Source organism: Capsella rubella, unplaced genomic scaffold (assembly GCF_000375325.1).
Source record: "Capsella rubella cultivar Monte Gargano unplaced genomic scaffold, Caprub1_0 scaffold_5, whole genome shotgun sequence".
Lineage (NCBI taxonomy): Eukaryota > Viridiplantae > Streptophyta > Magnoliopsida > Brassicales > Brassicaceae > Capsella > Capsella rubella.
In genome coordinates this window covers 12,790,689-12,814,484 of record NW_006238919.1, presented here as the reverse complement: position 1 = coordinate 12,814,484, position 23,796 = coordinate 12,790,689, and the positions used below count along the sequence as shown (strand labels likewise).

At 36.4% G+C, this 23,796-nt stretch overlaps 7 protein-coding genes and 1 non-coding gene across 9 annotated transcripts; 3 read left to right on the top strand and 5 right to left on the bottom strand.

The window, feature by feature from the left end:
* Window positions 1-6: 6 nt before the first annotated feature.
* On the bottom strand, window positions 7-3,900 carry LOC17885148 (polygalacturonate 4-alpha-galacturonosyltransferase). The gene is made up of 12 exons (XM_023782272.1): window positions 3,805-3,900; window positions 3,516-3,644; window positions 3,259-3,411; window positions 2,876-2,901; window positions 2,712-2,771; window positions 2,515-2,640; window positions 2,347-2,410; window positions 2,216-2,262; window positions 1,787-2,121; window positions 1,285-1,642; window positions 602-1,180; window positions 7-512 (listed from the first exon to the last, which is right to left on the bottom strand). The coding sequence occupies exons 3-12, from the start codon at window positions 3,407-3,409 to the stop codon at window positions 237-239; spliced, it is 2,022 nt and encodes a 673-aa protein (XP_023638040.1). The 5' UTR covers window positions 3,410-3,411; window positions 3,516-3,644; window positions 3,805-3,900; the 3' UTR covers window positions 7-236.
* Window positions 3,901-7,641: 3,741 nt separating this feature from the next.
* LOC111830678 (ubiquitin-related modifier 1 homolog 2) lies at window positions 7,642-8,665 on the top strand. The gene is given in 5 exon segments (XM_023783232.1): window positions 7,642-7,664; window positions 7,974-8,031; window positions 8,033-8,056; window positions 8,172-8,254; window positions 8,352-8,665. Coding segments are annotated over 5 exon segments (306 nt in total). The 3' UTR covers window positions 8,470-8,665.
* A 153-nt stretch (window positions 8,666-8,818) lies between these two features.
* Window positions 8,819-10,120, top strand: LOC17886439 (40S ribosomal protein S27-2). Its single transcript, XM_006292012.2, has 4 exons — window positions 8,819-8,925; window positions 9,187-9,288; window positions 9,692-9,720; window positions 9,820-10,120. Exons 1-4 carry the CDS (start codon window positions 8,923-8,925, stop codon window positions 9,944-9,946), a joined length of 261 nt encoding a protein of 86 aa, XP_006292074.2. The 5' UTR covers window positions 8,819-8,922; the 3' UTR covers window positions 9,947-10,120.
* Window positions 10,121-10,421: 301 nt separating this feature from the next.
* TRNAL-AAG lies at window positions 10,422-10,502 on the bottom strand. Its single transcript has one exon. It is a non-coding gene; the product is annotated as a tRNA-Leu (tRNA).
* Window positions 10,503-11,136: 634 nt separating this feature from the next.
* LOC17886329 (protein-ribulosamine 3-kinase, chloroplastic) lies at window positions 11,137-13,135 on the bottom strand. The gene is made up of 9 exons (XM_006291432.2): window positions 12,976-13,135; window positions 12,682-12,835; window positions 12,477-12,567; window positions 12,305-12,379; window positions 12,140-12,228; window positions 11,938-12,056; window positions 11,728-11,868; window positions 11,575-11,651; window positions 11,137-11,461 (listed from the first exon to the last, which is right to left on the bottom strand). Exons 1-9 carry the CDS (start codon window positions 13,058-13,060, stop codon window positions 11,315-11,317), a joined length of 978 nt encoding a protein of 325 aa, XP_006291494.1. The 5' UTR covers window positions 13,061-13,135; the 3' UTR covers window positions 11,137-11,314.
* Window positions 13,136-13,587: 452 nt separating this feature from the next.
* LOC17886904 (peroxisomal membrane protein 11E) lies at window positions 13,588-15,573 on the top strand. The gene is made up of 8 exons (XM_006290317.2): window positions 13,588-13,745; window positions 14,077-14,275; window positions 14,410-14,484; window positions 14,582-14,656; window positions 14,760-14,840; window positions 14,926-15,000; window positions 15,081-15,254; window positions 15,355-15,573. Exons 2-8 carry the CDS (start codon window positions 14,084-14,086, stop codon window positions 15,388-15,390), a joined length of 708 nt encoding a protein of 235 aa, XP_006290379.1. The 5' UTR covers window positions 13,588-13,745; window positions 14,077-14,083; the 3' UTR covers window positions 15,391-15,573.
* Window positions 15,574-15,685: 112 nt separating this feature from the next.
* Window positions 15,686-17,428, bottom strand: LOC17884860 (F-box protein PP2-A13). The gene is made up of 3 exons (XM_006291542.2): window positions 16,817-17,428; window positions 16,591-16,709; window positions 15,686-16,353 (listed from the first exon to the last, which is right to left on the bottom strand). The coding sequence occupies exons 1-3, from the start codon at window positions 17,141-17,143 to the stop codon at window positions 15,927-15,929; spliced, it is 873 nt and encodes a 290-aa protein (XP_006291604.1). The 5' UTR covers window positions 17,144-17,428; the 3' UTR covers window positions 15,686-15,926.
* Window positions 17,429-19,666: 2,238 nt separating this feature from the next.
* LOC17885809 (synaptotagmin-4) lies at window positions 19,667-23,626 on the bottom strand. Of its 2 annotated transcripts, none has more exons than XM_023782461.1 (12): window positions 23,412-23,626; window positions 23,219-23,348; window positions 22,683-22,784; window positions 22,314-22,364; window positions 21,836-21,956; window positions 21,611-21,729; window positions 21,413-21,511; window positions 21,234-21,314; window positions 21,052-21,137; window positions 20,631-20,856; window positions 20,372-20,536; window positions 19,667-20,298 (listed from the first exon to the last, which is right to left on the bottom strand). In XM_023782461.1, the coding sequence occupies exons 2-12, from the start codon at window positions 23,321-23,323 to the stop codon at window positions 19,921-19,923; spliced, it is 1,533 nt and encodes a 510-aa protein (XP_023638229.1). In that variant the 5' UTR covers window positions 23,324-23,348; window positions 23,412-23,626; the 3' UTR covers window positions 19,667-19,920. The 2 variants fall into 2 exon arrangements, with proteins under 2 accessions (XP_023638229.1, XP_006292241.1); XM_006292179.2 differs by having other exon boundaries at window positions 23,219-23,327; window positions 23,412-23,625.
* Window positions 23,627-23,796: the final 170 nt, after the last annotated feature.

Below are 23,796 nucleotides of genomic sequence, written 5' to 3'. Positions count from 1 at the left end.
GGGACGTTCAACCGAATCTTCCATTAAACATATTATCATTAGAAAAAGGGAAACTCAAAAATAACACAAGTGTTTGTTTATAACCCGAAGGAGGAAGAAGAAGAAGAAGAAAAGAATGACTAAACAAAGATATGAATAAACAATTAACAATGTGTGGATCAAAGAGGAATGAGATGGCAACAACAGAACATTAGAGAAGTAATTACCTCAAATCATCTAACAAAGATTTGATTTTCTTATTCATGAAGGTTGCATCGACGAAGGTAAGGGTGATCAAACTTTATGTATTTTGTCCAATACGGTCGGTACTTGGACATTGCTAACTCCAGCCATGGTTTCATGTTCCCGTTATAGTGAACCACTGCTGCATTCTCAATGTCTTTCTTGTCGATACTCGGGTTATATCCAAGTCCCAGCACGTGCCATCCCTTGTTTAATGGATGAGTTAATCCGTAGAATGTTATTAATCCTGGTGGTAATGTCCCTAGCTTCCACAATGTCCTATTCTCATTCTAAACAACAATAAACCATAATGAGCAGACCACAATAAATAATACACCATCATGAGATACTAGTTGCACAGAGTTAAAGAGATAATTACCATGTTTTGCCACTTATGGTAGATACCAGTGATATCTCGCTTCTTCCATTCCTTAAGGTCGAACATATTCATTCCATAAGCCCATCCACAAGCATTTGGATTGAAGTTCCTCGCAATGTGGGGATTCGAAAAGTTGAGATACTTGTCGAATCTGTGGAAACTTTCCCCACAGGTTTCGACTGCACCATTGACTTTGCCGTTCAGGTTAACTTCCCAGAGTGGAGTCAAATCTTTCTGAACAATGATGTCGTCATCCAGGAAGAGGATTTTGTTCAGCTTGGGATAAACCTCGGGGAGGTAGAATCTCAAGTGATTCAACATGGATAGATACTTTGGATTTCTGTATTTGAGATTTGAAGAGCCTGAAGTTGGATGGTCTGCTTTAAAATAGTATTCTCTCATTGCTGCAGATTCAAGCTGACGAAGGACAGGGCAGTAAGATGAATTAAGCCACTTAAACTCATCAACATTTTCCACATGTATGGTTGCCTTTCCAGGTGGGTTTAGGAGGAACCACATGTTCATTGCTCCGAAATTAAGTTTATCCGTGACAAGGTGAAAGACATGCTTAGAAGGATCCTGCGCAAGCAGGGAATAAAAACATTTCAAATTTCAGCTCTGCAGTTCATATACAAAAAAATAAACATTTAGGAAAAATTAAGTCATAAGAGCTAATGGTTTACCTTGGCATTCATGATGGTGGAGTTAACAACCACTGATGCAGCTAATACATTGTCAGAAAAGAGTGCATAATGATAAAGATTAGGGTTTTCTAGGTTTTCACTCCGAGGGAATTTTCTTTTCTCCGGAGACAGAAGATAGTAATCGATAGTCAAGCGCATCGATAGGCAATGGATAGGATTTGGAATTGTTTTCGCTGCCAACTGAGCCAGAAAAGTACTCTGCTTCTTTAAGCTCCTGACTTGTTCGTCAGCAGTCTGAAGCATTGCTCTCAGCTTTCCAGTAACCAACTTGCAGTCATATAACTGCATCTTAGCTTTAGCCAAGACTTGACCCATGGCTCGCAGTTTTTCATGTGCACTATATGAAAAGTAATTTATAGAGGATGTTACATTAAGAAGTATACCAGGAAATAAAAGAAGGCAAGTAGAGCTGGCAGAAAAAGGAAGGCAAGTAATAGAAAGCATTTCTGGGAGACTAACAGAAACAAAAGGAGCAATTTACCTCCGAGGAAGATCAGCATCAGATGTAGATTCCCCCAAAACCCGTTGGCTGTCCTTAAGTCGGGCTTGGAGTTCTTGTAACAAATCATTCTTGTTTTTCAATTTTGCAATACCACTATAGACTCTAGCCATTATTACTTGATCCCGCATCAAACGTATATTTGAATCAGAGTTGTCGTTCTCATTTTCTCTTCTCCAAATACTGTATTTTCCAAGGACGGCAGAATCAACTGACTTAGAGCGCTCAATGGCTGCATTTTCGAGTTTCAAAATTGTGTCATCATTGTGCTGAACTAACTCATTTGCTCGCATCTCACGCCTTTTCTCTCTTAGTTGCTGAAATGCCAAGATGGAAAAAAAGAATGTTGGTAATGAAAAAACTCAAGACACAGAAGTCTCCAAAAAATATTAGATGCATCAAGAAAATTACCCTTCTGTGAAGCTTTGCAGGTGTCTCAACTTTCTGATGGCCACCATCTGCATCAGCGATATATAGAAGAATCAGAGACAGAAAACGTCAATTCAAATAGATCAGAATGCCACTTAAATAAAAGCCACTACCTTTCGAAGTGCTGTCACGTTTTTCATTCAGGATATTAGATTTGACATCTGGAGTTGTTTGATTCTGCTTCAAGTAGATCAAAAGTTATAACTATGAGCCAAAAGAACTGAGGATAGAAACTTGGAACAGAAAACAAAACAAGTCAAATCAGGTCATTAAAACCGCACCTCAGAATAACCAAGGGAAGTGTCTACTCCGGCTCCTCGCCATGATGCAGGCAAATTTTTTTTCTTGAAAGAATCAAGGCTAAGAGGGCCCAAATCAGCTGTGCTAGTTGAGATAACATCTAGTACCTGGACAACAAATTTAGTAAGAAACGATCCCATCATAGAAAACCCAACGAAGAGATTAAATTTATACTTGCCTCTTTCGAGAAGAGAGATCTAACAGATTGCATTGCTAAACGTTCTCTCCAGTCAAGGTTCTGCAAAAAGAAAAAGAAAAAGAAAAAAAAAAGTCCAATTAAAGAACATCTTCAATCATGTAAAAACAAACATACAAGCAGAAAATTAAAGAGTATCAGCCCACCTGCTTCACAGAAGCACTTGAATAATCTGCAGTAATGAAAAGTAAGCTCCATCAGATGGAGAGATCGCAGATAAATGACATATATCACAAAATTGAAAAGGCCAACTTTATCAGTCTAGAAAAATAGCAAGTTTCCGAATAACATCAGTGTCAATCAAAGCAATTAGTTTAACGCTAGTGTAACTTAAATAGAGATATTAAAGGCTGTACAAAAGAGTGGTAAACTTATTCTAATGCTCCTAATCCCTTAATCCCTTATAGCACTACACGAATCAGAAAACGTATCAACAAGTAAAAGCAATATGCATACCATTAATCCCTTAATCCCTTATAGCACTACACGAATCAGAAAACGTATCAACAAGTAAAAGCAATATGCATACCATTAGAGGAATCGATGTATACTCCTCGGCCAACAAAGAAGACAAGAGGTGAGAAAACACAGAAAAAGATGAGGAGCACAAGGGCAGATCGAGATCCACCACTACTTCCTCTAATCCGGTTAACTCCAGATAACCCTCGCTTCAGCGCCATCCCTACCAAATTCAAAAAAAAAAAAAAACCCTAAATCAAGCAACGAACCGTGGAAGCAACCCGGAACGATGGAGGAGATAGAAGAAGAGAGGCAAACAAAACATACTCGGAATCCAATAAAGAGATCAAGTGAGATTGGAGAAGAAGGAGAAAAAATCCAGCGTTCACGTGAAGGCCTCAGAGGTAATAGACTAAAACGCCATTACTAAATTGTTCCCGGCGAGATCTGACAACTCTAAAAGCAGACAACAGCGACGAATAAGAAAAACTCGGAATTGAAGCCAATGGAGGTAAGCGAGGAAGAAGAGAGGAGAGTAAGAAGAAGATGATTGATTGGTATATGTAACAGAAAACGTTGATTCACCGACAATTAACCAATCGCTATCAACGCCTACCAGGATTTGTTTGCAGCAGAGAAGAGAACCTCACGCGTACTATACAAAACACAGATCTCTCTCTCTATCTCTCTCTCTTTTATCGATTACAATTTACGAATCTTCTATCCGGTTTACTCCGATTCATGTTAACCCGAATTATACCAGACTAACATCAAATTGATTCCAATTTTATATTGCTTGCTTCCAAGTTTCGACTTCAAACCCACCACTAATAATTAAATGGGCTTCACATTTCTTTTAAGGCCTATAGATGTGTGACGTGAATTTCTTTCTTTTATAGAAAAAATAATTATAAGAATTTCAAATTTGATTTAATTTTCATCTACCAGTATAGGTATGGTATTATAATTTTATAAACTATTTACAGCATATAATTTAAAGAACTAAAATGATTAAAAATACAGTGGAACTAGCTAATGATGGTGTGTTGAGCTATATTTTCATAATTTTAATAATGATCAAAAATATATAACCTCTTGGAGATGTTTCCTTCAATTGCCAGAACCATGTGATAATATATATCACAGAGTTCAAACCAAATTGGATCAATTATTCGGGTTTTTCTTGAAGGATGTTTTCGTAATACTTTTCTTTTTGTAAAAAAATGGTACTAAGATTTTTCCAACAACAAATGATGAACGTTCCTGCGTTTTCTTGACCACCAATTAAAACTTTCCCGAACTAGAAAAAAATTAAACTGCACTTCACAGTTCACACGCAATATATAGTCCCCTAGTTAATTACCCATTACCCAACCAGAAAAATGATAAACCCAGGATGTTTTAATTAAGACACACGTATTTAGTAATTACCATTACCTAACCAGAAATTTAGTAAACTTTAGTTTAATAAAAACCGCATTTAGACTAATTAACTGTTGCGTATTAAAAATAAAGAAATCATATTATTAGTTTTTAAGTGTCAGTTTGAACAATATGACATTTATGCTAATATTAAAAGAAATAATGATGTTTTTTCCAGTGGTTCAACTGTACATTTGCATATTTCTATCTCAAGGTATCTCTCATCACGAGTCATGACGAATGAGTAATGAGTAGGAGAAAGTATTCGTTTTGTTAAAACTTTAATTAATTATAAACAAAAAAGAGTTGGACCACCGAATATAATTCTTCTTGCATGGTAATTCAATAAGAACTTTGTAATAACTGAAAAGATTTATGATGTGATAAACAAGAACTCGGGTTAATTATCAAACTCGTTTATAATTTATGATGTGATGTGATAAAAGATTTATCGTTTCAATGGCTTTCAAGACCTATTGTCAAACTCGGCTTGGCTCCACTGGTTTTTCATTGCAATCATCTCATCCAAATTATCTATCGGATTGCGATGTTGGATATTATTTCTTGCAGACTGGGTACGAAATAAGTAATCATTAATCATTTTTGCTTCTCTAACGTGAAATATAATTAAACTAGTCATGGTTCTATGATTTTAACTTGATTATGAAAAATACATATATGATATATGTAGGTATCCAACAACACTATGAGCACGGTGGAAGATCTTCGGTGCTAAAGAGTAATGCAACAAATGATCGTGAGACCAACTCTGTCCAATGGGTTCACGGTATCGTTTAGGCCATCGTACTCTTTTTATTCTTTTCAATTGTTTGTTAGAGTTCTGTTGGATTGGAGGTTATTATATATGCCATAATTACGTATCACTTGAATTATATCTAACGTTCATATACAAAAACGTTTTTTTTTTTTTTTTGGGACTTGAGGTAGAAAAATATGAACGTTATGAAATGGTAACATTTTTTTTATTTTTTTTTTGAAACCAAACGGTAACATTTTTCATAATACTTAAATAATACAAAAAAAAAAATGAATTACTCGAGAGTGCTGAGTGCGTTTACGATTTCCCACATTGTGCCAACGTACGTAATGATATGACTTGACAGTAAGAAAATATGGACGTTGTGAAATGGTAACATTTTTATGACCGTTTGAATTATTATTTTTAATGGAAAAATAAAGATACTGGACTCTCTATAAGTACTCCTTCTTCGGACACAAATCTGAATCCGCTTACTCCGTTTCTCTACTTTCAAATATCAAATACACTCTGTTTTTTTTCTTATTATTCTCTTTGTTCTGTTGTTCTCACTCACTTTATCTTATATATCTCAACATCCAACATCCAAGAGAGAAACAAACATAAAGGCATCATCTTACAGGTAAAGTAGTTTAGTTTGTTTACCATAGATTCTTGCTATTCTCTCTCTGCCTGCTAGCTAGTTACCCCTGTTCTTCATCTTCCAAACATTTTTAATGGAGTTCAATTATAATTTCTAATGCTATATTTTAGAATCTATTAGTATACATATATTCTTGACTTTAATGATGTGTGTCTATAAATTGTTTAGTTTGTTTATATACACGTCTTTAATAAACTGGTTTGTAGTTACATATTTTTGTCATTAAGTATATATAGCATGCTATCTTGACTTCAATAATGTGATAAATAATCATATGTGTGGTGTTCTTAGTTGTATATATATACCCGTTCTATGTTAAGTCTTTTTTATTTTTATTTTTTATGTCAGTATATATATTCTGTCTAAAAACAACAACATAGAACGGGTTTATAACTTTTGTGAGAAAACAAAGAAAGAATGTTTTTTTTTCTTTTTTTTTTTTGCTGGATTTATAAGTATCGTGCATCGTTTTGATTTTGCCGAGAAAAGTAATTTTAATGAAGATTGATTTTGATTTTGCAGAGGGTGTATGCAAAGGGGCTGTGTTGTTCGAGAACTTCCCAGCTTCTGCGCTAAGTGACTGTGCTGTTTGTTCGAGAGCTTCCCATCTTCTCTGCTTGGCCAGCCTTTGAAGTATATGTAATTAATGCAATTATGATATTTATTACGAAGTATATATGGTGAGGATGTATGTGTCACATACGTATAGGATGGGTCACATGTATGATGAATGTCACATGCATATTATAGATACGTATGTATGTATAGGGTGTGTTGATGCCACGCGCATAGTATATATAGAATATAGATGTATGTATAGGGTATTAGGGTGTATGTCTAGATGTAATGTATATAGGGTGTGATATAGTATAGATGTAGTCTAAGTGTGAATGTGAGCGATGGTACGCAGTGTCGCATGCATAAAGAGCGACGGAACAACACACACAAAAAATCAACTTCGACGGAAAAAATTCTATCACACGATATTCTAAACACACAAAAATGATCTAAGTTCTAAAAGCTTGGTCGCTAGACGAAAACTCATAAAGATAACAAAACAGCACGCACAAAACTGGACAACATAAGACGGTCAAAATAACATAACTGGCCGAGAGCCAAACGATCGTTAGTCGAAACACGTATAACTTTTTTAGCAAAACTAATATTAATGATTAGAACACACAAATATGACGCTTAAGCTTCGAAATAGTGCAAAATATTTTCAGAGAGCCTTAATTTCCTAAATGGTGACAAACGACACAAAAAATCCTAAATGGTGACGACTATGGTTTTGCAAAACGCTGCTCAAAATTGCCCAACTTCAGGGATGTGGAGATGAAAATAAAAAATAAGTGGTCGCTCGCCGATCATGGCTTCGTTCTTTTCGGCTTTGTCTTGCTTTTCAAATTTAAAAATCGTCGCCATTGATTAATTTACTTTATCTTATAAAAAAAGTAATGGGCATTGGAACATGGGCCCAACTTTGAAGAGCCCAAAATGAAACAGTGTACTGCTGGTCCTCGTTTCTAGCGTGAACACGAAGCGGAGGGAGGATCGGAAGAAGAAGAGAAGGTTTTGTTTATCGATTCCTGCGAAACCTCTCATTCAATATGCAATTAACTCTCGAGTTCGGGTATGCTTTTTTAGTCGTTTGTATCTCTTTTAGTTTGTTATTCATTCGATCGGTTCTTAATGAAACCTCTTCATTGGTCAGGAAGTTCATAAAAAAAGTATACTGATTTCAATTCTGGTTTCTCTATAATTTTTATGCATCCATTAGCATTAGCCTATCTCTGTTTTTCTTTTCGATTACTATATTAAAGTAATGACTTTTGGATTGAGAAAACTCCTAAAAGGCTTTTAGCATTCAATTGGTAGCGAATGAGAGAGATTCCTCTATTGGTATATATTAACATGAATTATGTGCTTCTTGATACTGCAGTGGAGGTTTAGAATTGCTCTGTGACTCCGTGAAGATTCATAAGATCAACATCAACTTCCCCCAATGAATCATCATCAGATATGGTAAGCTTGTTGTCTCTTTTGATGATTTTTCTTAAATACCAATGAGTTTTGTAGTCATCAGATATGGTAAGCTCACCTGGTGTCTCTCTTTTACACTGTTTCATACATTATATAGTTGACAATGAAGGATTTGCTTTCATGGGTCCGTACCAATCTGATCAAGGAAAGACCTGAAATGTTCATGAAAGGCAATACTGTGTAAAGCTTCTTTCTTTCATTCCCTTGCGAGAACCCTGATTTATTATATATAGTGTTATATAACAATAATGGTGTTTGGGATCCATAAATGATGCAGGAGGCCTGGAGTTCTCGTGTTGGTTAACGACTGCGACTGGGAGCTCAGCGGCCAGCTCGATACAACATTAGAAGAAAAATATGTTGTAGTCTTCATTTCTACTCTGCACGGTGGATGAAATATTGAATTACCAGATCCCCTGACTACAACAAGCATTCTGCTCTTTTCCAACAACTTCTGATGAACAACATTCCCACAAAGCTTTTAGAATCAATCCCTGCTTCATTGTTTATGTTATTTCTGAGTTATATTTGCGACCACAATACCACATCATCTCTAATCGAGGAATATGATGTATATGAATCTTTGGAATATCTATGCATACGAAAACAAAAACCATGATCTCTTCGTTTAGAAATGATGATACTCTCTCTCTTTACGTGTTCTGATAAATGAAATAAAATAAAATAAGAGAACGTAAGACTCTAATTTACTCGGAAGGTTTGGGAAAAGGTTTAGTGTTGTCGTGTTTATATATAAAGGGCAAAGTAATAATAACCCTGAAATCTCTCTCGCCTATTGTGTTGCCGTTGCTGCTATTTCGCCGTCGTCTCTTGAGAGTCTTACGAAGATGGTTAGCTCTCTCGCTCTTGGTTCTCTCCATTACATGTCTTGATTTTATATTTTTTATGAAGTTATATGAGTCCTTTTTGTCAAATTTTCGGAGTCACACAAGAGTTAATGTTCTTCTCCGTTCTTGTGTAAAATTCTCGTTTGATCTCTTCTTCTATAACGTTAAGGTTGAATCGGTGTTAACGAATGCGTAATTAGCTGATTAGAAGTGTGGTTTTGTCATTTTGATTTGATTTGCTGGGGATCTTTTGATGTGGAACAGGTTCTTCAAAACGATATCGATCTGCTTAACCCACCAGCTGAGCTTGAGAAGAGGAAGCACAAGCTCAAGCGTCTTGTTCAGTCTCCAAACTCCTTTTTCATGGTAATTATTTCTCATTCTTTTGATACAGATCTGTATGATTAGAATTTTGAAGTTTGGAGTTTGTGAATCTGATTTTTGTTTCTGAGTATACTGCTTTTGGAGTCTGATTGTTGTCTTTGTTTTTCAACCATCTCTCTAGTGCCACAACTTATTGATATCAAATAACCAAATCTCTCTGTTTAGAATTGTAGTTTGGTGTTTTAGGCTTTAGCTGCAGCACTCTGATTGTAATAGTTGTTGTTCTTGTTAAGCATTTGGCAATATAAGCTTAAGTATTTCGAGCCACTCTTTTGATGCTTCAGCTTTCTGTCTTGTTTTGTCTATTTCAGTTTCAGTCTGAAGTTTTTCTACTCTTTATGCTCGCCGATTGATGTTTCTTTTGTTGTGTAACTTCTTAATGTAGGATGTGAAGTGCCAAGGCTGCTTCAACATGTAAGCTCCGTAAACAGTTTCTTGTTCTAGTCTTTTCCCTTTGACATTACATAGATAATGAAAAACACAAATTTATTTGGTCTGTTTTTGGTTTTGCAGCACCACTGTCTTCAGTCACTCGCAGACAGTTGTGGTATGCGGAAACTGCCAGACAATTCTGTGCCAGCCTACAGGAGGAAAGGCGAGGCTCACCGAAGGATGCTCTTTCAGGAGAAAGGGAGATTGAGTGAAGTAGTCATGAAATGAAAACCAAGGCTGGTTTCTTTTTTGCTTTCTTTTTGTTGTTATGAATGCTTGTTGGTGTTTGGAATTATCTAGTTACTACTGATGTCTGGATTTTATAAAGAGTTTTGGATTTTAAGTTAATTGTTTGAAGAATGAAAACGTGTACGATTGAATATTGCACTCTAGAAAACCTATGGGCTCCAAAAGACGTGCTTGTAACAAATATATAATGTGAACCAAAGTTAACACTAAGAGTTTGAATTTGCAAAGTTCTTTCTATTCAAGTTTGCTGCTTACGGTATAAGATCATAGTACTACTATCTCAAGATATATAAAAAAACTTGCATAAGTTAGATAGTTCACCTGCGTGTTTGGTTCGGGTAAATTCGATCATAGCATCTCAAGATTATAACAAAAAAAAATTCCATCTGGACAAGTTTAGAAAAATAATGTAAGAGAATGTTCAAAATTATAGCTGTTGACAGTGGGATTTGAACCCACGCCCTTTCGGACCAGAACCTTAATCTGGCGCCTTAGACCAACTCGGCCATATCAACCTTTTGTAATTGAAGTTCAATTTCTAAGTAATTCATGCGAAATCTTTCCGGACCACGTCTCTTTAAGCCCTCAACTAGCTACAGAGAGCTCCTCCTTCCATCCACCGCCACAGTCACACAGCTCAAAACCTTTGCCAGAGACTACTAAGATAGAGGTCTTCTGGGACGTGGAGGATTTTAAAATCTCTGATGGTCAGGAGCCTCGTGACGTTTCTTGGAATATCACATCAGCTCTAGAGAGACAGGGCTATTGTCGTAGTCATGTGTCAGTCAGAGCTTTTGGTGAGAAGGATAATAAGCTCAAGGATGAGTTTCTCCTCGCTAAAATCGTGTTCTTACCCGCCGGTGAGCTTAGCACTCCCCAACATTTAGGAAAAAAAAGTCTTACTACATCTCTCACTGCGTTGATAATAATGTCGTAGTAATGATAGTTTAATAATATGGTATCAGCAGATGCAAGTGCGAAATGTAAAAGGATGGTGGCTGATATTGATTTATTGGTTATAATGATTCAAGTAATATAAAGCACGTAATGAGATTTCTCTCCCATTACGTTACCGCATCACCTATGTAAAACTAGATCATCATTTAGACCATGTAGTAGTGAGATCTTTCTTCGTATCAACCTGCTCCATACCCTAAGTCTGCTTCTTCTTCTTCTTTTCTTTTTAACTCTCACATACAATTCATAATACATCAAACCTGATTATTTTCAAGATTCAAGCTATAAGTTGTACATTAAAAAAAACACCAAAACACAAGCAAACATATACCAAAGCTTAACAGCAGCTTCCCTCATCATCTTGTCCCTTTTACGCTTTGAGCATCCGTAGATAATCATCAATGATGGACATCGCAGATGATCGATAGCCCGAGCCAAACAGGTTATAATGATTCAAGTAATGATAGAGCAAATATAGATCCCTCCTCTTCTCAAATCCCGGTTGTTTTGGCATTACCTTGAGGGTGTCAAAGAAGCAAAACAAGAGCTGTTTAAGTTAAACAAACAAAAAACCTTCAAACTGGACTTCTTTGATACAGAACTGAGAGAAAAAGGAAGAGCGTGCGGAACCTTGAAATAGGCATTGTAGAAAGATTCTCCAAATCCTGCGCACCACGACATTCCAAATTCCGCCTCGTTATGCCCATCTGTGGAGGAGTGAGATCAAAAACGGTGCTTGAAAATGGTAAATATGTCAAGAATTTAAGAATGAAAAGCCTATACAGTAACAGGCAGGATCAAGAATGACAGGTTCGTTGTTCTTGTCGTATGCGATATTCCCACTCCAGAGATCACCATGTAACAAGCACGGTTCTATGGCAACATTCTCAAAGAGAGATGCCATGTTCTGTATCAGTGTCTGACCTGTTGAAATGTTACTAAATCAGTATTTCCTCGCAAAAGTTAATAACGACAGAGAAGTGAGAAAGAAACCTTTCTGATAAATTGCAGAGTCACCATACTGATCCCTAGCTAACTCAAGCTGGTAACCCAATCTCTTCTCACCATAAAATTCAATCCAATTCGATGACCAAGTATTGATCTGCGGCGTACTAAAATGGGAACATTGCATAGCTAAGTATGTAAGAAACTAAAATCAAAGGGACCAAGATTTGATAAATGAGATTCACTCCACCTGCCAATAGTGTTGTCAACCTCAAACCCGAAGCCTTTAGAAGATATCCCGGCTTTATGCATCTCAGCGAGCTTCCTTCCTAATTCAGCCTGATGACTAACAACCATGAACCCATGAAACTGAAGTTCTTAACATTGGCTCATAGTTTAGATTCATCAGTATCACCTGGTAGCCTCTTGATCCCCCAAAATCTATAAATTCCATGATGATATAAGATCCACCTGTTGGCAATGCCCCAACCTGTTAACACTTTTAAACAAGAATCTATGGTTAGAGAGAACAAATAAAAGATAAGATTATCTACTCCAAACAAAAAAAAGAAAGTCTTTTCACTTGCTTTGTGTGGCTTCGGCACACGGATTGTACTGGTTTCATACATAGCCTCAAGACCAAGAGCCTCTCCCTCAAACATGGCAGGTCCAATACTCCTAAAAACAAAAACAAAAAAAAACATTGAAGATGTCTGATTGTGAATATGAGAAAAGGTGAAGTGACATGCCAAAGAAAAGAAGATACTAAAACCATAACATTGTTTATACTACCTGTTAGTTTTAACGAAGAAAGAACCAGCATCAGTATGATAATGGGTAGCAAGATTAATGCATCCACCACCAACGGAACTTATCTTTGTGATTTGTGTAGCTTTTCCTTCACTAAGAATCCATTCACGAATTGGATCCTCACTCATTGCAGCCACTAAACAGAATCAATCAAATTTTCACGATTTTGATATAGAGAGAACAGAGAAATCCAGAATTCTTATATTTGCCTCCATTATTTCAAAATATTGCTCATCCAACACCAACATAAACACACACAAGCTAAAGATAACTTACTAGCAAAATTTCGGGGTCGAGAGAAGCTGCAGAGAAGAAGATTTGGTCGAGCAGAGCAGCAAATACTAAGAGACGCCACCGCCATTTGTCTACTTCTTCTTCCCCTCTGGCTTTGGTATTGTTCTTCTTCATGTGGCCGTTATTCAATTTCCCCGTCCACGCTTCTTCCAGGATTTGTTTGGACACAAAGACTATCTTCCTCCTTGTCTTGTATAACTTCAGAACCAGCATGTGTTTTTAAAAAATGATAATAAGGCTTTTAAAGGCCTAACCCATTGACTTTAAAAATGATAATAAGGCTTCTAAAGGCCCAACCTATTCACTTTACAAAATGTTGCGTTTTATCCTTCCTCGATAGGTGTGCCACGTGTGTGTCGCACGCGCGTGTGGATTGATATTGAGATATAATCAAGTGCATGAGGCTTGTGGTGTACACGTTACGTTCAATACAATCGACGGTTAGAAGTTAAACAATGACGATATTAGATCGTTGACCAAAACGGTGCGTTTTGTTTACTCATAAGTTTTATAATAAGAAAGAAATAAAAAGAGAGATGACCAAACACGTTTTTTATCATAGTTTCTATCTCCGAGGACGCAAAACGAGGAAGAAAATGAGATTATAAGTAAGAACAGCTTTGCATCATTGTTCCAAAAACTAAAGCACTAAATCTCGGATCCCCTTTCTTAAAAGTTTTAATATCTTTCTGGGTTTGTGGCTCAGTTGTATAATCAATCTCCTCGTGGTCGTCGTAACAGAGATCATATAGGTAAAGTTATGAAATCCCTATCTCTGTCTTATTTTTGAATATCCATCCGAATGTTTTACCTTCTTTTCATTTCGTTAACTTGAAAATTGCATTGTTGTCTTTTACTAGTCTTAGTGGTTGCTGATGATGTTTATATTCTGTCTTGAATTTTGATTAAGCTAACATCCTTAATTAAATGTGGCTTGCAATATTTTGATTAAAAGGGTGAAGCTTTGCTGTACTAGGATCGTATACTACTCTCTCTTATGGACTCTGTTTCATAGTTTAGTTTGAGCTCGTGTGAAAGTGTACTGAATCTTGGCTTCTGTGTTGTTGGTTTTCCTTACTACAGAGAAAGCATGACTACATTAGATTTGTCTAGAGCTGAGCTTGCTCTTATAGTCCTTTATTTGAACAAAGCTGAGGCTAGAGATAAGATATGCAGAGCTATACAGTATGGTTCCAAATTCTTGAGTGGTGGGCAACCTGGTACTGCTCAAACTGTTGACAAGAACACCAGCTTGGCTAGAAAAGTTTTCCGTCTTTTCAAGGTCAGGCCCCGATTGTTTCGATTTCTATCTCTGTTTTTTTTTATTATTTGGGATTAGCTTCATTGTTGCTGCCTTCTTATCTTGGATTGAAACTGTTTTGATTTCTGATTAGAAAGTGGTTTCAAAATGTGCAGTTTGTCAATGATTTTCACGGTCTTATCAGTCCTGTGCCTAAAGGGACTCCGCTTCCTCTTGTCTTACTTGGGAAGGTGCTAAAGAGATGTTGGATTTCTTACAACATTTGTTCATATCTTGATTTGATTCAGTCTTTAACTTTTATCTTTGTTTGTTGGCTGTCCGTTTCAGTCCAAGAATGCACTGGTGTCAACCTTCTTGTTTCTTGATCAAATCGTCTGGCTTGGTAGATCAGGCATATATAAGGTTAGACAAGTGTAAGGCAACAGTTCATATTGGTCTCTTGAATTTTTTAAATGTCTCATCTTCTCTGAGTGTGACTTAAGATTATTGTTAAATGGAATCGCAGAACAAAGAACGAGTAGAATTGCTTGGACGTATATCACTTTTCTGCTGGCTGGGATCATCAGTTTGTACAACTGCAGTCGAGGTTTTTTTAATCTCCTCTTTCTTGACACTTTGACTTTTCCTGAGTATGAACATAAATTTGATTTTGATCTTCTCATGCGTATCAGATCGGTGAGCTTGGAAGGCTCTCTTCATCTATGAAGAAGATGGAAAAGGAACTAAAAGATGATGAAAAGCATCATGTAGAAACTCTCCTATTTAAACTCTCTCATCTTTCTTCTTTCCTATTTATGAAAAACTCATTCCCTTTGTAAAAACGCAGGATGAGCTGTATCGTGCTAAGCTTCAGAAAACAAATGACAGAACTCTAGCATTGGTCAAATCAAGCATGGACATTGTTGTAGCTATTGGTCTGCTTCAATTAGTTCCAAAGACTGTTACTCCTCGTGTCACTGGCGCTTTCGGGTTTACCTCCTCGCTTATCTCTTGTTATCAGGTAAGCTTTCTTTTCCTTTCCACAAACCCACTTCCAAGATCACATCTTTCTAGTCCGATATATATATATAAAATCTCCTTTTTTTCCTTGGTTCACACAGTTGCTTCCATCGCGCCCCAAGTTCAAGACACCTTGAAGCAAGAAGAAGCTTGTTGTCTAGGCCTTCAGAATAATTGTTTCATATTATTTGTAAACCTGCCGTGTTCTGTAATCTCAGGCTGTTGCTCCTTTGATTGAATGAATTTGCTTTTCGTATTCTCCTTTGCAAGTATAATGATAACTCTTAAAATAAGATTGCATATGATACTTCTTTCAAGCTTCTTGATTAGAAATTTGAGTTTATTTCTGTTGTTGAACAGGACTCTGTTTTCTGCATAGTAGAAATAGATGCATTGTTCAATGTTTATGTTTAAAAGTAAGCAACTTCTGCAAAAAATAAGAAGTGTTATAATCTCTATTATCTAAATGGAGAAAAAATGTACTGACAATCACGATTCACGATCACCTTGTAACTACAGACAAAACTAGAGACAGCCCAACCATGTGTACACAAGTTCCAGATCTGGTATTGAGAATGCACTCCCAGATTAAGAAAAAACCAGTATAGTGAATGTGTTTCACTGAAAAAGATTCTTTCACCCTTTACAACAATCTCAATCTATATCTACAAAACTATTCTGATCCAATGAATTCTTTTACACATTCTTTAGGTAGTATAAGAACAGAGTCTATGCATAGCCCACCTTTCGTGTGAGTGCAATCGATTTGAGTCATTGAGAACTTGATTCCTGTAGATATATTTGGGTTCGTCACTTTAAATTCTCCGACGTGATAGTGACTCCAGTTCCCAGGGTTGTTGTTCAGATAGCACTGTGAAACAGCTTGTTGGTTGTCTGAAGTCGCGAGCTGGAACCTCACAGGTTTTAAGTCCCATCCATGAATGTGTTCTGAGTTGCAGATTCTCCTTCCAAGCCTCTTTGATGTTTTACCGAGCTGAATACGGAAGAAGAGACTATATGTTCCAGATGGAAACTGGATCTCAAACTCTCCTCCTACTTCAAACCACCATATCTGTTGAACATATGCAACTGAATGGAACCTGCATACACATATTAGAAGAGATTACTAACAAGTAATTCGAGATTTGGTGTACAAGCTCACTGCAATATAACGCTTTCTTTTGTTTTACCCAACCGATATAAAAATAATAATTTATACAGTCTAGAAACTAACAAGTTGGTCAAAACAATACAAGGGTAAAAAGCAAGAGAAGAAGATGGTCAAACAGATGAAATTTCAAACAAAGTGCACCTTTGATTGTAAAGTTTGAAATTACCTGGATTCATCTGTTGGGATGTGACTCCAGTATCTGCGATCATCAATTCCAGTAATCCTTAGTGCCTTTGAAGAAATGGATAAACAAAGACGACCAGTGTTCTTATCTATCCACAGTTCCTGCTCAAAACATTAAAACTTTGAAAGTAAGAAAATGTTGAAATTTACAGACTTTGAAAGTAAGAGAGAGGGAGATTGAGAGATGCAACGGGAACAAAAGTTCCAACCTTTGTGCCACCGTCGAAGAGATTAGGCCGGCTAAGCTTGGCATAAATATCTTTCTTTATTAATTTCCTCAGAGTAATTTCATCAAACACCTTCTGTGCAATAACCCGATAATTCGGAGGCAACTTTGACTCCCATATGAAATCAGCTGACGAAGCGCGACGGAACAGCCTGCTGAGACGAGCAAGCCTGCAAATCTCCGGCGGATCAAGCCGCGTCATAATCAACGCAACACAATTCTCCGGTAAATCCACCAATCTGGGTTTCCTCGAGTAAACGTCACCGTTCCGGTCAAACCCCGGCAACCCACCTGATATATTCGCGCCCATAATCACTCCCAAATAAACGAAAAAAAGAAAGAAAAACCTCTAAAGTTGCATGGCCGCGGAGAATCGAGAACTAATTGATATGACAGGGTTTAACCAATTGATCTAAGAAAACTCAAATACAAAAAAAAAAAAAAGGAAGCTTTATATTTGTTTTGGTTATTTTCTTCTTCTTCTTCTTCTTCTTCTACGGTTTTGAACATACGGAGAACACAAAATACGAAAGCAACTTTAAATAGACCATTTTTTTTTGTTTTCACTCTACTGAAAAGGTCAATTCTCCTGAGCCTAACCCTGCAGTGTACTATACGTATCTACTACATCTGAAGATAGATATGTATGTATACCTTCGTGATCCGGTTTAAGTCGATCGGGTCGGGTCAGGTTCAGATAAAGTGATTGTAAGTTGGCCACTTGGCCTAATAGTTTTGGTTAAAAGCGCATTTACACGCGTTATCCTAGTCTTTACCAAAACAAACACCTGGCCAAGCTAAACTTTTTTTTTTTTTTCCGAGGGATGTGGATTTAGATTTTTATATGGTTATTTATAAACTTATAATAACTTAACTAATAGTAGCAAAGTTAACACAGTTTCAACTGAATATAATTAACAACAGTATTCTTATTTATTTGGTGAATCCTATTCATACATTGTTTGTCGACTCGAGCCCACTTATCCATTTATTTTTGTAGTTGTTGTCTCTATTTATATTTTAATAAAAGAAGGTTATGGATATATGGTGTGTTTGGCTGCAGTGACTAAGAGCATCTTATAACTCTGTGGAATTCGAATGAATATAACTTGAATTGATAAATACAGTTAGTGGATTAGAACTGCTGTCCACAGAAATGAGTTTCGATTTCCAAAATGAATTATTGTGATTAGCTAAGTAAATAAGTAATAGTATGTATCAATTTACCAAAAAAAAAAAAGTAATAGTATGTATCAAACTAATTTAACCTAATAAAATATATATATGAGGAACGTTCTAATTTTTCGTGCGTCGTTAATTAAAGAAAATAAAATAAAATTATGAGGTATCACATGCAATGCAAACTTTTTGTTATTGCATTATGTACTTATAACATGGATAAGCAAAGACGATTCAACAGTGGAAATATTTTTTTATCACCCCATCCCTTTTCCACTTTTAAGGCTTTATACATACATATATGTAAAACGGAAATAACATTGTACACAACGTGAAAAATATATAACTTAGATATCACGTAAAACAAGACGACCTAACTTTTTATATGTATTATAATATAGAGGAACTCTCTTACATATCATGAAAATAATATATAATGTATTATAAGTATAGAGATTTTTAAAATGGAGAATTACGACTATTAAATTATAAGAACAAAATGTTGTGTGATGACATAATGTACTCTTGAACTGAATGTTTTCGTATGAGAACATTAGTTAAAAGAAAAAGTAATTAGAGAGAAGAGATGCAAGTTTATTGTTCACAAAACAAAAATACAAAAGAGAAGAGATGCACCAACTAGATCTATTTTGTGTCCTGCTATATGACCTAATTTAGCCAATTAACTATAGCAAATTGCCTTAAATAATCATCATTCATATATATATATATACGTACATACAGTATTAGATAATATTTTCATAATGTGGCCACTTATTTCGTAATGCAATTATTAACGAATAAAAAAAAATGAAAATCAGGTCGGTCTTTGTGGTCGGGACACTTTATCCACTTGGCTTACGTATCAACCAATCAGTACACAATTTAGAACTTCCCACAGTTTAGGCTTACGTGGATCCAAGTCATAGGTGAGTGTTAACACGTCAACCAATTTTCTCGTCCCAGTCTCCTCCAGATGTATTGTGTTACGATTTTGATTAATACTAGTAGATAATAATATCCACATACACAAAGAGATATAATTGTTCATCTTCTGTAATAGTAGAAAAAAAACTATACAACTAATCGGGCAAAAAATAAAAATTTGGTCTCTTTGTAATTTAATGTAAATAAAAATAATTCCGTAACGCTTTTTGTTTTTTGGGGTTGATTTTTCTGAGTGAGGGGTTATCTAAAATAATGGTCTTACATCGACTAAAGGTGGAGGAGACAGAAATTGACTGGAAGCCACATAATATTAACATATTATAATACCAATAATGATACTTTGAAAACTAATCCAAAATTAGATAAGAAAGATTTTCCTATCATTTTTAGGGATATTTGTTTGTTGGGTAAAGCCTCTCTACCTTTTCTCGTCATGAATTTTTATGGTATTAGAATTTATTACTAGACAAAGAAAGCTATGAGTGCGACGTTATATCTGAAAGTGTGATTGTGAAAGCCATTGGTACTTATCTATTTATTTGCACTCTTTAAGTCTCAATAACTGAGCATTTTACTCCCAATCAATCAGGTTTTTTTTTTTTTTTGTTAACTTAAACCGATGATGTTAGCATGTTTCAAATATAATTAACAAGTGTATATATGAAAGCCTGACACATCTTCTCATTTTGGTAATATAACATTCTAATAAGTTAAACCACCAAATCATTAGACAGGAAGATCTATTGTTTATGGGACGATTAAACAAATGACTTTGTACAAGATTTTTTAATTTGGAAAGCTCACAACGAAAAACAAATAGATGCAGTGAATCCAGAAACCAAATTCGAGTCAAGTTAAGAAAAGACAATTAACAATAAAGAGTAAAAAAGAAGTCGCCATCGCATGGCCAGAGTAACACGATGTTATGATCACAAATCTTGCTTGAACCCAATGTTTTACTTACTGTTGTTTGGCACCATCATTCTCTTGTACGGTATTCACAGGTGTGGAGGAACCACTGCGTTTGCTAGACTGACCTGTAATTGTTCTACCCATAAATCTCCCTGCCTTGCTCAATCCGCTACCGACAGCCCCAAAGCCACTACCAACCATCCCAACACCTGAGCTCACTCCGGTCCCAACCAACCCGACTCCTGCGCCGATCCCAGTCCCAACCATTCCTACACCAGCACCGAGCCCACTTCCCACCATCCCAACTGCATCCATTGTGCTACCTATCACACCTGCTTCTTTCAGTCTCTTCCTTTCCTCCATGATTTTCTTCTCCTCTTCTAATGCCGCCATTTGCTCATCTTTGTTGAACTCATGATAATGTACCTTCAATTCAAGTCAATTTAGGAACCGGCGGAAAGGAAAATTTTTTGCTGTTTATTTGAGGGAAGATCTATACCTTAAGAGTTATACTTCCTCTATCTTTCTTATCTTTCACTTTCAAAGTATCAAGTGAAGACAACAGATTTAGCTCCATTTCTTTTGTAACTCCGTTTTCCAAACTGCTCAAGGGAAGTTTCACAAGCCCTAGACGCTCATCTTGACCTACGTCTTTATCAAATACCTGCCAAAATTTTTAATAGAACAGCGAGAATAGTTTAATGTTTGCAATGGCAAAGTCGAACTAGTATGAAGCACAAATGTTTCAGATTCCAGACCTCTACAGTGAGCGACTGGGTTTCTTTGTCCTCTGCAATTAATTCAAATGTTTGGTCCCAAACAGGATTCAGATTGTTCTCGATTGCCTTTGTTTTATACTTGAATACAGGACGAATGTGGATAGTAGCATAAGGGTCAGATTTTCCAATCAACTCCTTGTTCTTCAAGTTTGTTGCTTTCAAAACTGTTACTATAAGCTTTCCCTGTGGCTTAAGCTCCAAATCACTGAGAAGGAGAAACAGAAAATATAGAGAGAACTGTCAAACTATCTAGTGCTTTCTCAATACGTATAATCACTTCCCAAGTAAATCCTATCTATATCAGAATAGGAGGAAAGACAAAAAGAAAGGTAGTGGCCGGAAAATTATTTGTTGAGTGAAAAAACGCAAAACGAAAAAGAAGGAGAACAAATTAAAGTACCTTAAATCAACAGGAATACCACCAATGGGAACTACAATTCTATGAGGCCACTGAAGCATGTCTTTGACGATAGTATCAACAGTATCCTAACAGAGAGGGAAGCAAAAGGCTGTGCATAAGACCAAATGAGAACAAATAAAACAGCTGGAAGCTGCTTGAACTATAACAAGAAAGGGACTTACATCAATCATATCAGATAGTCCAGGAATTGCTGTTAAGCTTCCACCAACAGCCTTCAGAGTGTAATCAATTCTCGGTTTTGGCTGGTTGGGATCATTCAAAAAGTTGGCCATCGTAAGACAGGAGAGAATGGTATAAGAAAAATACATCTTATTCTGGATCTTTTCAGAAGAAAGTGTACCTCAGCAAGTAGAGCAACAACAACAGCAGATATACAAGGAATCTCATCCGCAAGTTGAAAGATAACACGTGCAACTGTGAAAACTTGAAGATCCTTCAACTGTTTCAGCCAGAAACAAGTGTTTGTGGAGATGATCAATTCTCTATTAGGCACAAACGACAAACCAGACGAATGATACTAAAATATCTCTCTAGCAACCTGAATGGGTATAGAAGCAACAAGTGCTGTGACACCTAAAACAATATTTGGATCACCACCCCATCGAAGATCCACATCCATTGTGACTTGACCTTCCTTGAAACTTTGAACACGAATACCTGCAACAATGATTTATTAGGTGTGTGGTCAGAAAATGCAAAGTTGAACAGTGGAAGATAAAAGGAATAGCCATCACAAAAACGATAATTTTCCACTGTACTTTACCTTCAATCTTTGGTGCTACGTTACCCAACGTCAATTTGCTGAACTTCAAGGAAGTAATTCCTGGTGGTCTGTAATCTTCAAGCAGAGGTTCAACAGAATCTCTTATTACCATAGTTGCTGCCTGGAGATTAGTCAAAAGAACAACAAAAATTACACTCTTTGATTGCTAAGCAGCATTGTGGCAAGTGTGACTATTCCAACAAATTAGACCTATGTTAGGTGCCAGTAAACACTAGATTTGTGTACCAGATAAAAAGAATCAGTCCACGAGTCCATTCTAGACAAGCTAAATCTCACTCTTCTTCAATAGTTTCGAACTTTGGAGTACAACTTGACAGTATAACTCTCCCCTTCCAAGGATATCTTCAGTTACCATTATTCATGGTAAATATGCTAATGGTTTAATAGCAAACTTCCAACCATATACACAGGAAAAGAAAACACCTAATATTGCTACAAAAGAAGATTAGTATCTCACCTCAGCAACATATGGCCACATCTTGCTCAGTAATTTATTCAGCCATTTGACCTGAAAAGATAAAGTAAACAAGGTTTGGATTTTGAGAATTTTGTAACTTTTCCTGAAAAATCCAACTGCTTAAACTGTCCTAGACTTGTTTCAAAACCATAGACATATATAATATGTACGCAAAATCAAGTATTGTTGATGTCATGGATAATGGAACCAGAACTAGATTTTCTACCGAGGCAAAAAGTTCTACATTTATATTCTAACAACTCAATGACTCACAGAAATCATGTCAACCAAGGACCACGCAAAAATCATGGAAAATGAACATTGACTAGAAAATATAACCAAAAGTGATGATGAGATCATGAGAAGTACCTGATCAAATGCTGGAAACGATATCCACTGTGGAAAATTATCACCACATATTTTCTTCAAATCTTCCCTGCTAAGAGAGCCAAGAAGTTTCATATCAACTGCCTGCCAGAAGACAAGACGATAACTAGTCAATGATATAGTGTTCATGTCAGAGGTAGGAAGGATCCTGCTCCTCAAGGCTCAAAACTGAGCAAGTAAAGCAAGCCATGTCGTCTTCTTTCACAGAAAATCATGGTTAAACAAATAAAATTAGCGAGAGTGGAAACCAGCAGCAGAGGAATTTGTTAAGTAGAATCGACAGATGAACACAAACTTGGTACACTAATGTCAATAATTAGAAGTAGCAGAGGAATTTCGCTAAAGCCAATGTTGATAATCTACACGTTGCAGCTAATCCCAAGACCCGAAACAACCAATTTATCTAATTTAGAAAACCAGATTTAGAATCTCAAAACTTATCGCAGAGGATTCAATTGAAGAACCAAATCAGGGATTTCAAATCAATCAGAGAAAAAGAAGATTGATTTCAATCGAACCTTGGCGACTCGCTTGGAGGATCGGTGCGTCATCATACGACTCCAGCCAGCCATTAGAGCTACGCCGAAGACAATCCCGAACAGAATTCCAGAAATCAAACCCATTCTCCTGCAACCAAAACAGAAGAAACTGAGAGAACCGATCAGTATGTCGAAGAAACCCTAGAAATCGAACCAAAAGCGCAATCGAAACCTTTTCTTCCGCAACACAGGCCAGGTCAGAGCAATCAGCGAGAAGCGTCGGCAGCAGTGTTTATCTTCACGGGATTGGTCAAGTGGGAGAATCAGAACAAATTAAGAATGCATTCAAGTATTTTTTTTTTGGTAGGCCAGAGAGAGAGAGAGAGAGAGTGTGTGTGAGAGAGAGATAATGGCAAAGGGGAGGACGGAGATGCTTCGACGCGAGGCGAGAGAAACGGTTCTTTTCGAATTAAGATTGTATTTAATTCATCTCCCAAACAAAGCACTATTATTAGTCCCTTATTTTCATATTTTTAAAAAATTTGCCCCTTTTGTCTCTGATACTACTATTCTTCAAAAGATCTCTGCTTTAAGCAGACAATACAAATATATTTATA

What these genes read in the sequence shown, in the direction of transcription:
- LOC17885148 (XM_023782272.1), bottom strand. Translation starts at nt 3,409, where the DNA reads ATGGCGCTGAAGCGAGGGTTATCTGGAGTTAACCGGATTAGAGGAAGT. An exon ending in GATCTCTCTTCTCGAAAGAG is followed by an intron (nt 2,641 to 2,711) that starts GCAAGTATAAAT and finishes TTTGTTGTCCAG; the next exon opens with GTACTAGATGTTATCTCAAC. An exon ending in ACGTGACAGCACTTCGAAAG is followed by an intron (nt 2,263 to 2,346) that starts GTAGTGGCTTTT and finishes TCGCTGATGCAG; the next exon opens with ATGGTGGCCATCAGAAAGTT.
- LOC17886439 (XM_006292012.2), top strand. An exon ending in CTCCAAACTCCTTTTTCATG is followed by an intron (nt 9,289 to 9,691) that starts GTAATTATTTCT and finishes TTCTTAATGTAG; the next exon opens with GATGTGAAGTGCCAAGGCTG. An exon ending in TGCCAAGGCTGCTTCAACAT is followed by an intron (nt 9,721 to 9,819) that starts GTAAGCTCCGTA and finishes TTGGTTTTGCAG; the next exon opens with CACCACTGTCTTCAGTCACT.
- LOC17886329 (XM_006291432.2), bottom strand. Translation starts at nt 13,060, where the DNA reads ATGGCGGTGGCGTCTCTTAGTATTTGCTGCTCTGCTCGACCAAATCTT. An exon ending in GTGTGCCGAAGCCACACAAA is followed by an intron (nt 12,380 to 12,476) that starts GCAAGTGAAAAG and finishes AAGTGTTAACAG; the next exon opens with GTTGGGGCATTGCCAACAGG. An exon ending in TCTACAATGCCTATTTCAAG is followed by an intron (nt 11,462 to 11,574) that starts GTTCCGCACGCT and finishes GACACCCTCAAG; the next exon opens with GTAATGCCAAAACAACCGGG.
- LOC17886904 (XM_006290317.2), top strand. Translation starts at nt 14,084, where the DNA reads ATGACTACATTAGATTTGTCTAGAGCTGAGCTTGCTCTTATAGTCCTT. An exon ending in CTCTTGTCTTACTTGGGAAG is followed by an intron (nt 14,485 to 14,581) that starts GTGCTAAAGAGA and finishes TGTCCGTTTCAG; the next exon opens with TCCAAGAATGCACTGGTGTC. An exon ending in TTTGTACAACTGCAGTCGAG is followed by an intron (nt 14,841 to 14,925) that starts GTTTTTTTAATC and finishes CATGCGTATCAG; the next exon opens with ATCGGTGAGCTTGGAAGGCT.
- LOC17884860 (XM_006291542.2), bottom strand. Translation starts at nt 17,143, where the DNA reads ATGGGCGCGAATATATCAGGTGGGTTGCCGGGGTTTGACCGGAACGGT. An exon ending in TCTTCGACGGTGGCACAAAG is followed by an intron (nt 16,710 to 16,816) that starts GTTGGAACTTTT and finishes TGTTTTGAGCAG; the next exon opens with GAACTGTGGATAGATAAGAA. An exon ending in ATCCCAACAGATGAATCCAG is followed by an intron (nt 16,354 to 16,590) that starts GTAATTTCAAAC and finishes ATGTGTATGCAG; the next exon opens with GTTCCATTCAGTTGCATATG.
- LOC17885809 (XM_023782461.1), bottom strand. Translation starts at nt 23,323, where the DNA reads ATGGGTTTGATTTCTGGAATTCTGTTCGGGATTGTCTTCGGCGTAGCT. An exon ending in TTGCTTCTATACCCATTCAG is followed by an intron (nt 21,512 to 21,610) that starts GTTGCTAGAGAG and finishes TGGCTGAAACAG; the next exon opens with TTGAAGGATCTTCAAGTTTT. An exon ending in TTGTTGCTCTACTTGCTGAG is followed by an intron (nt 21,315 to 21,412) that starts GTACACTTTCTT and finishes GATCCCAACCAG; the next exon opens with CCAAAACCGAGAATTGATTA.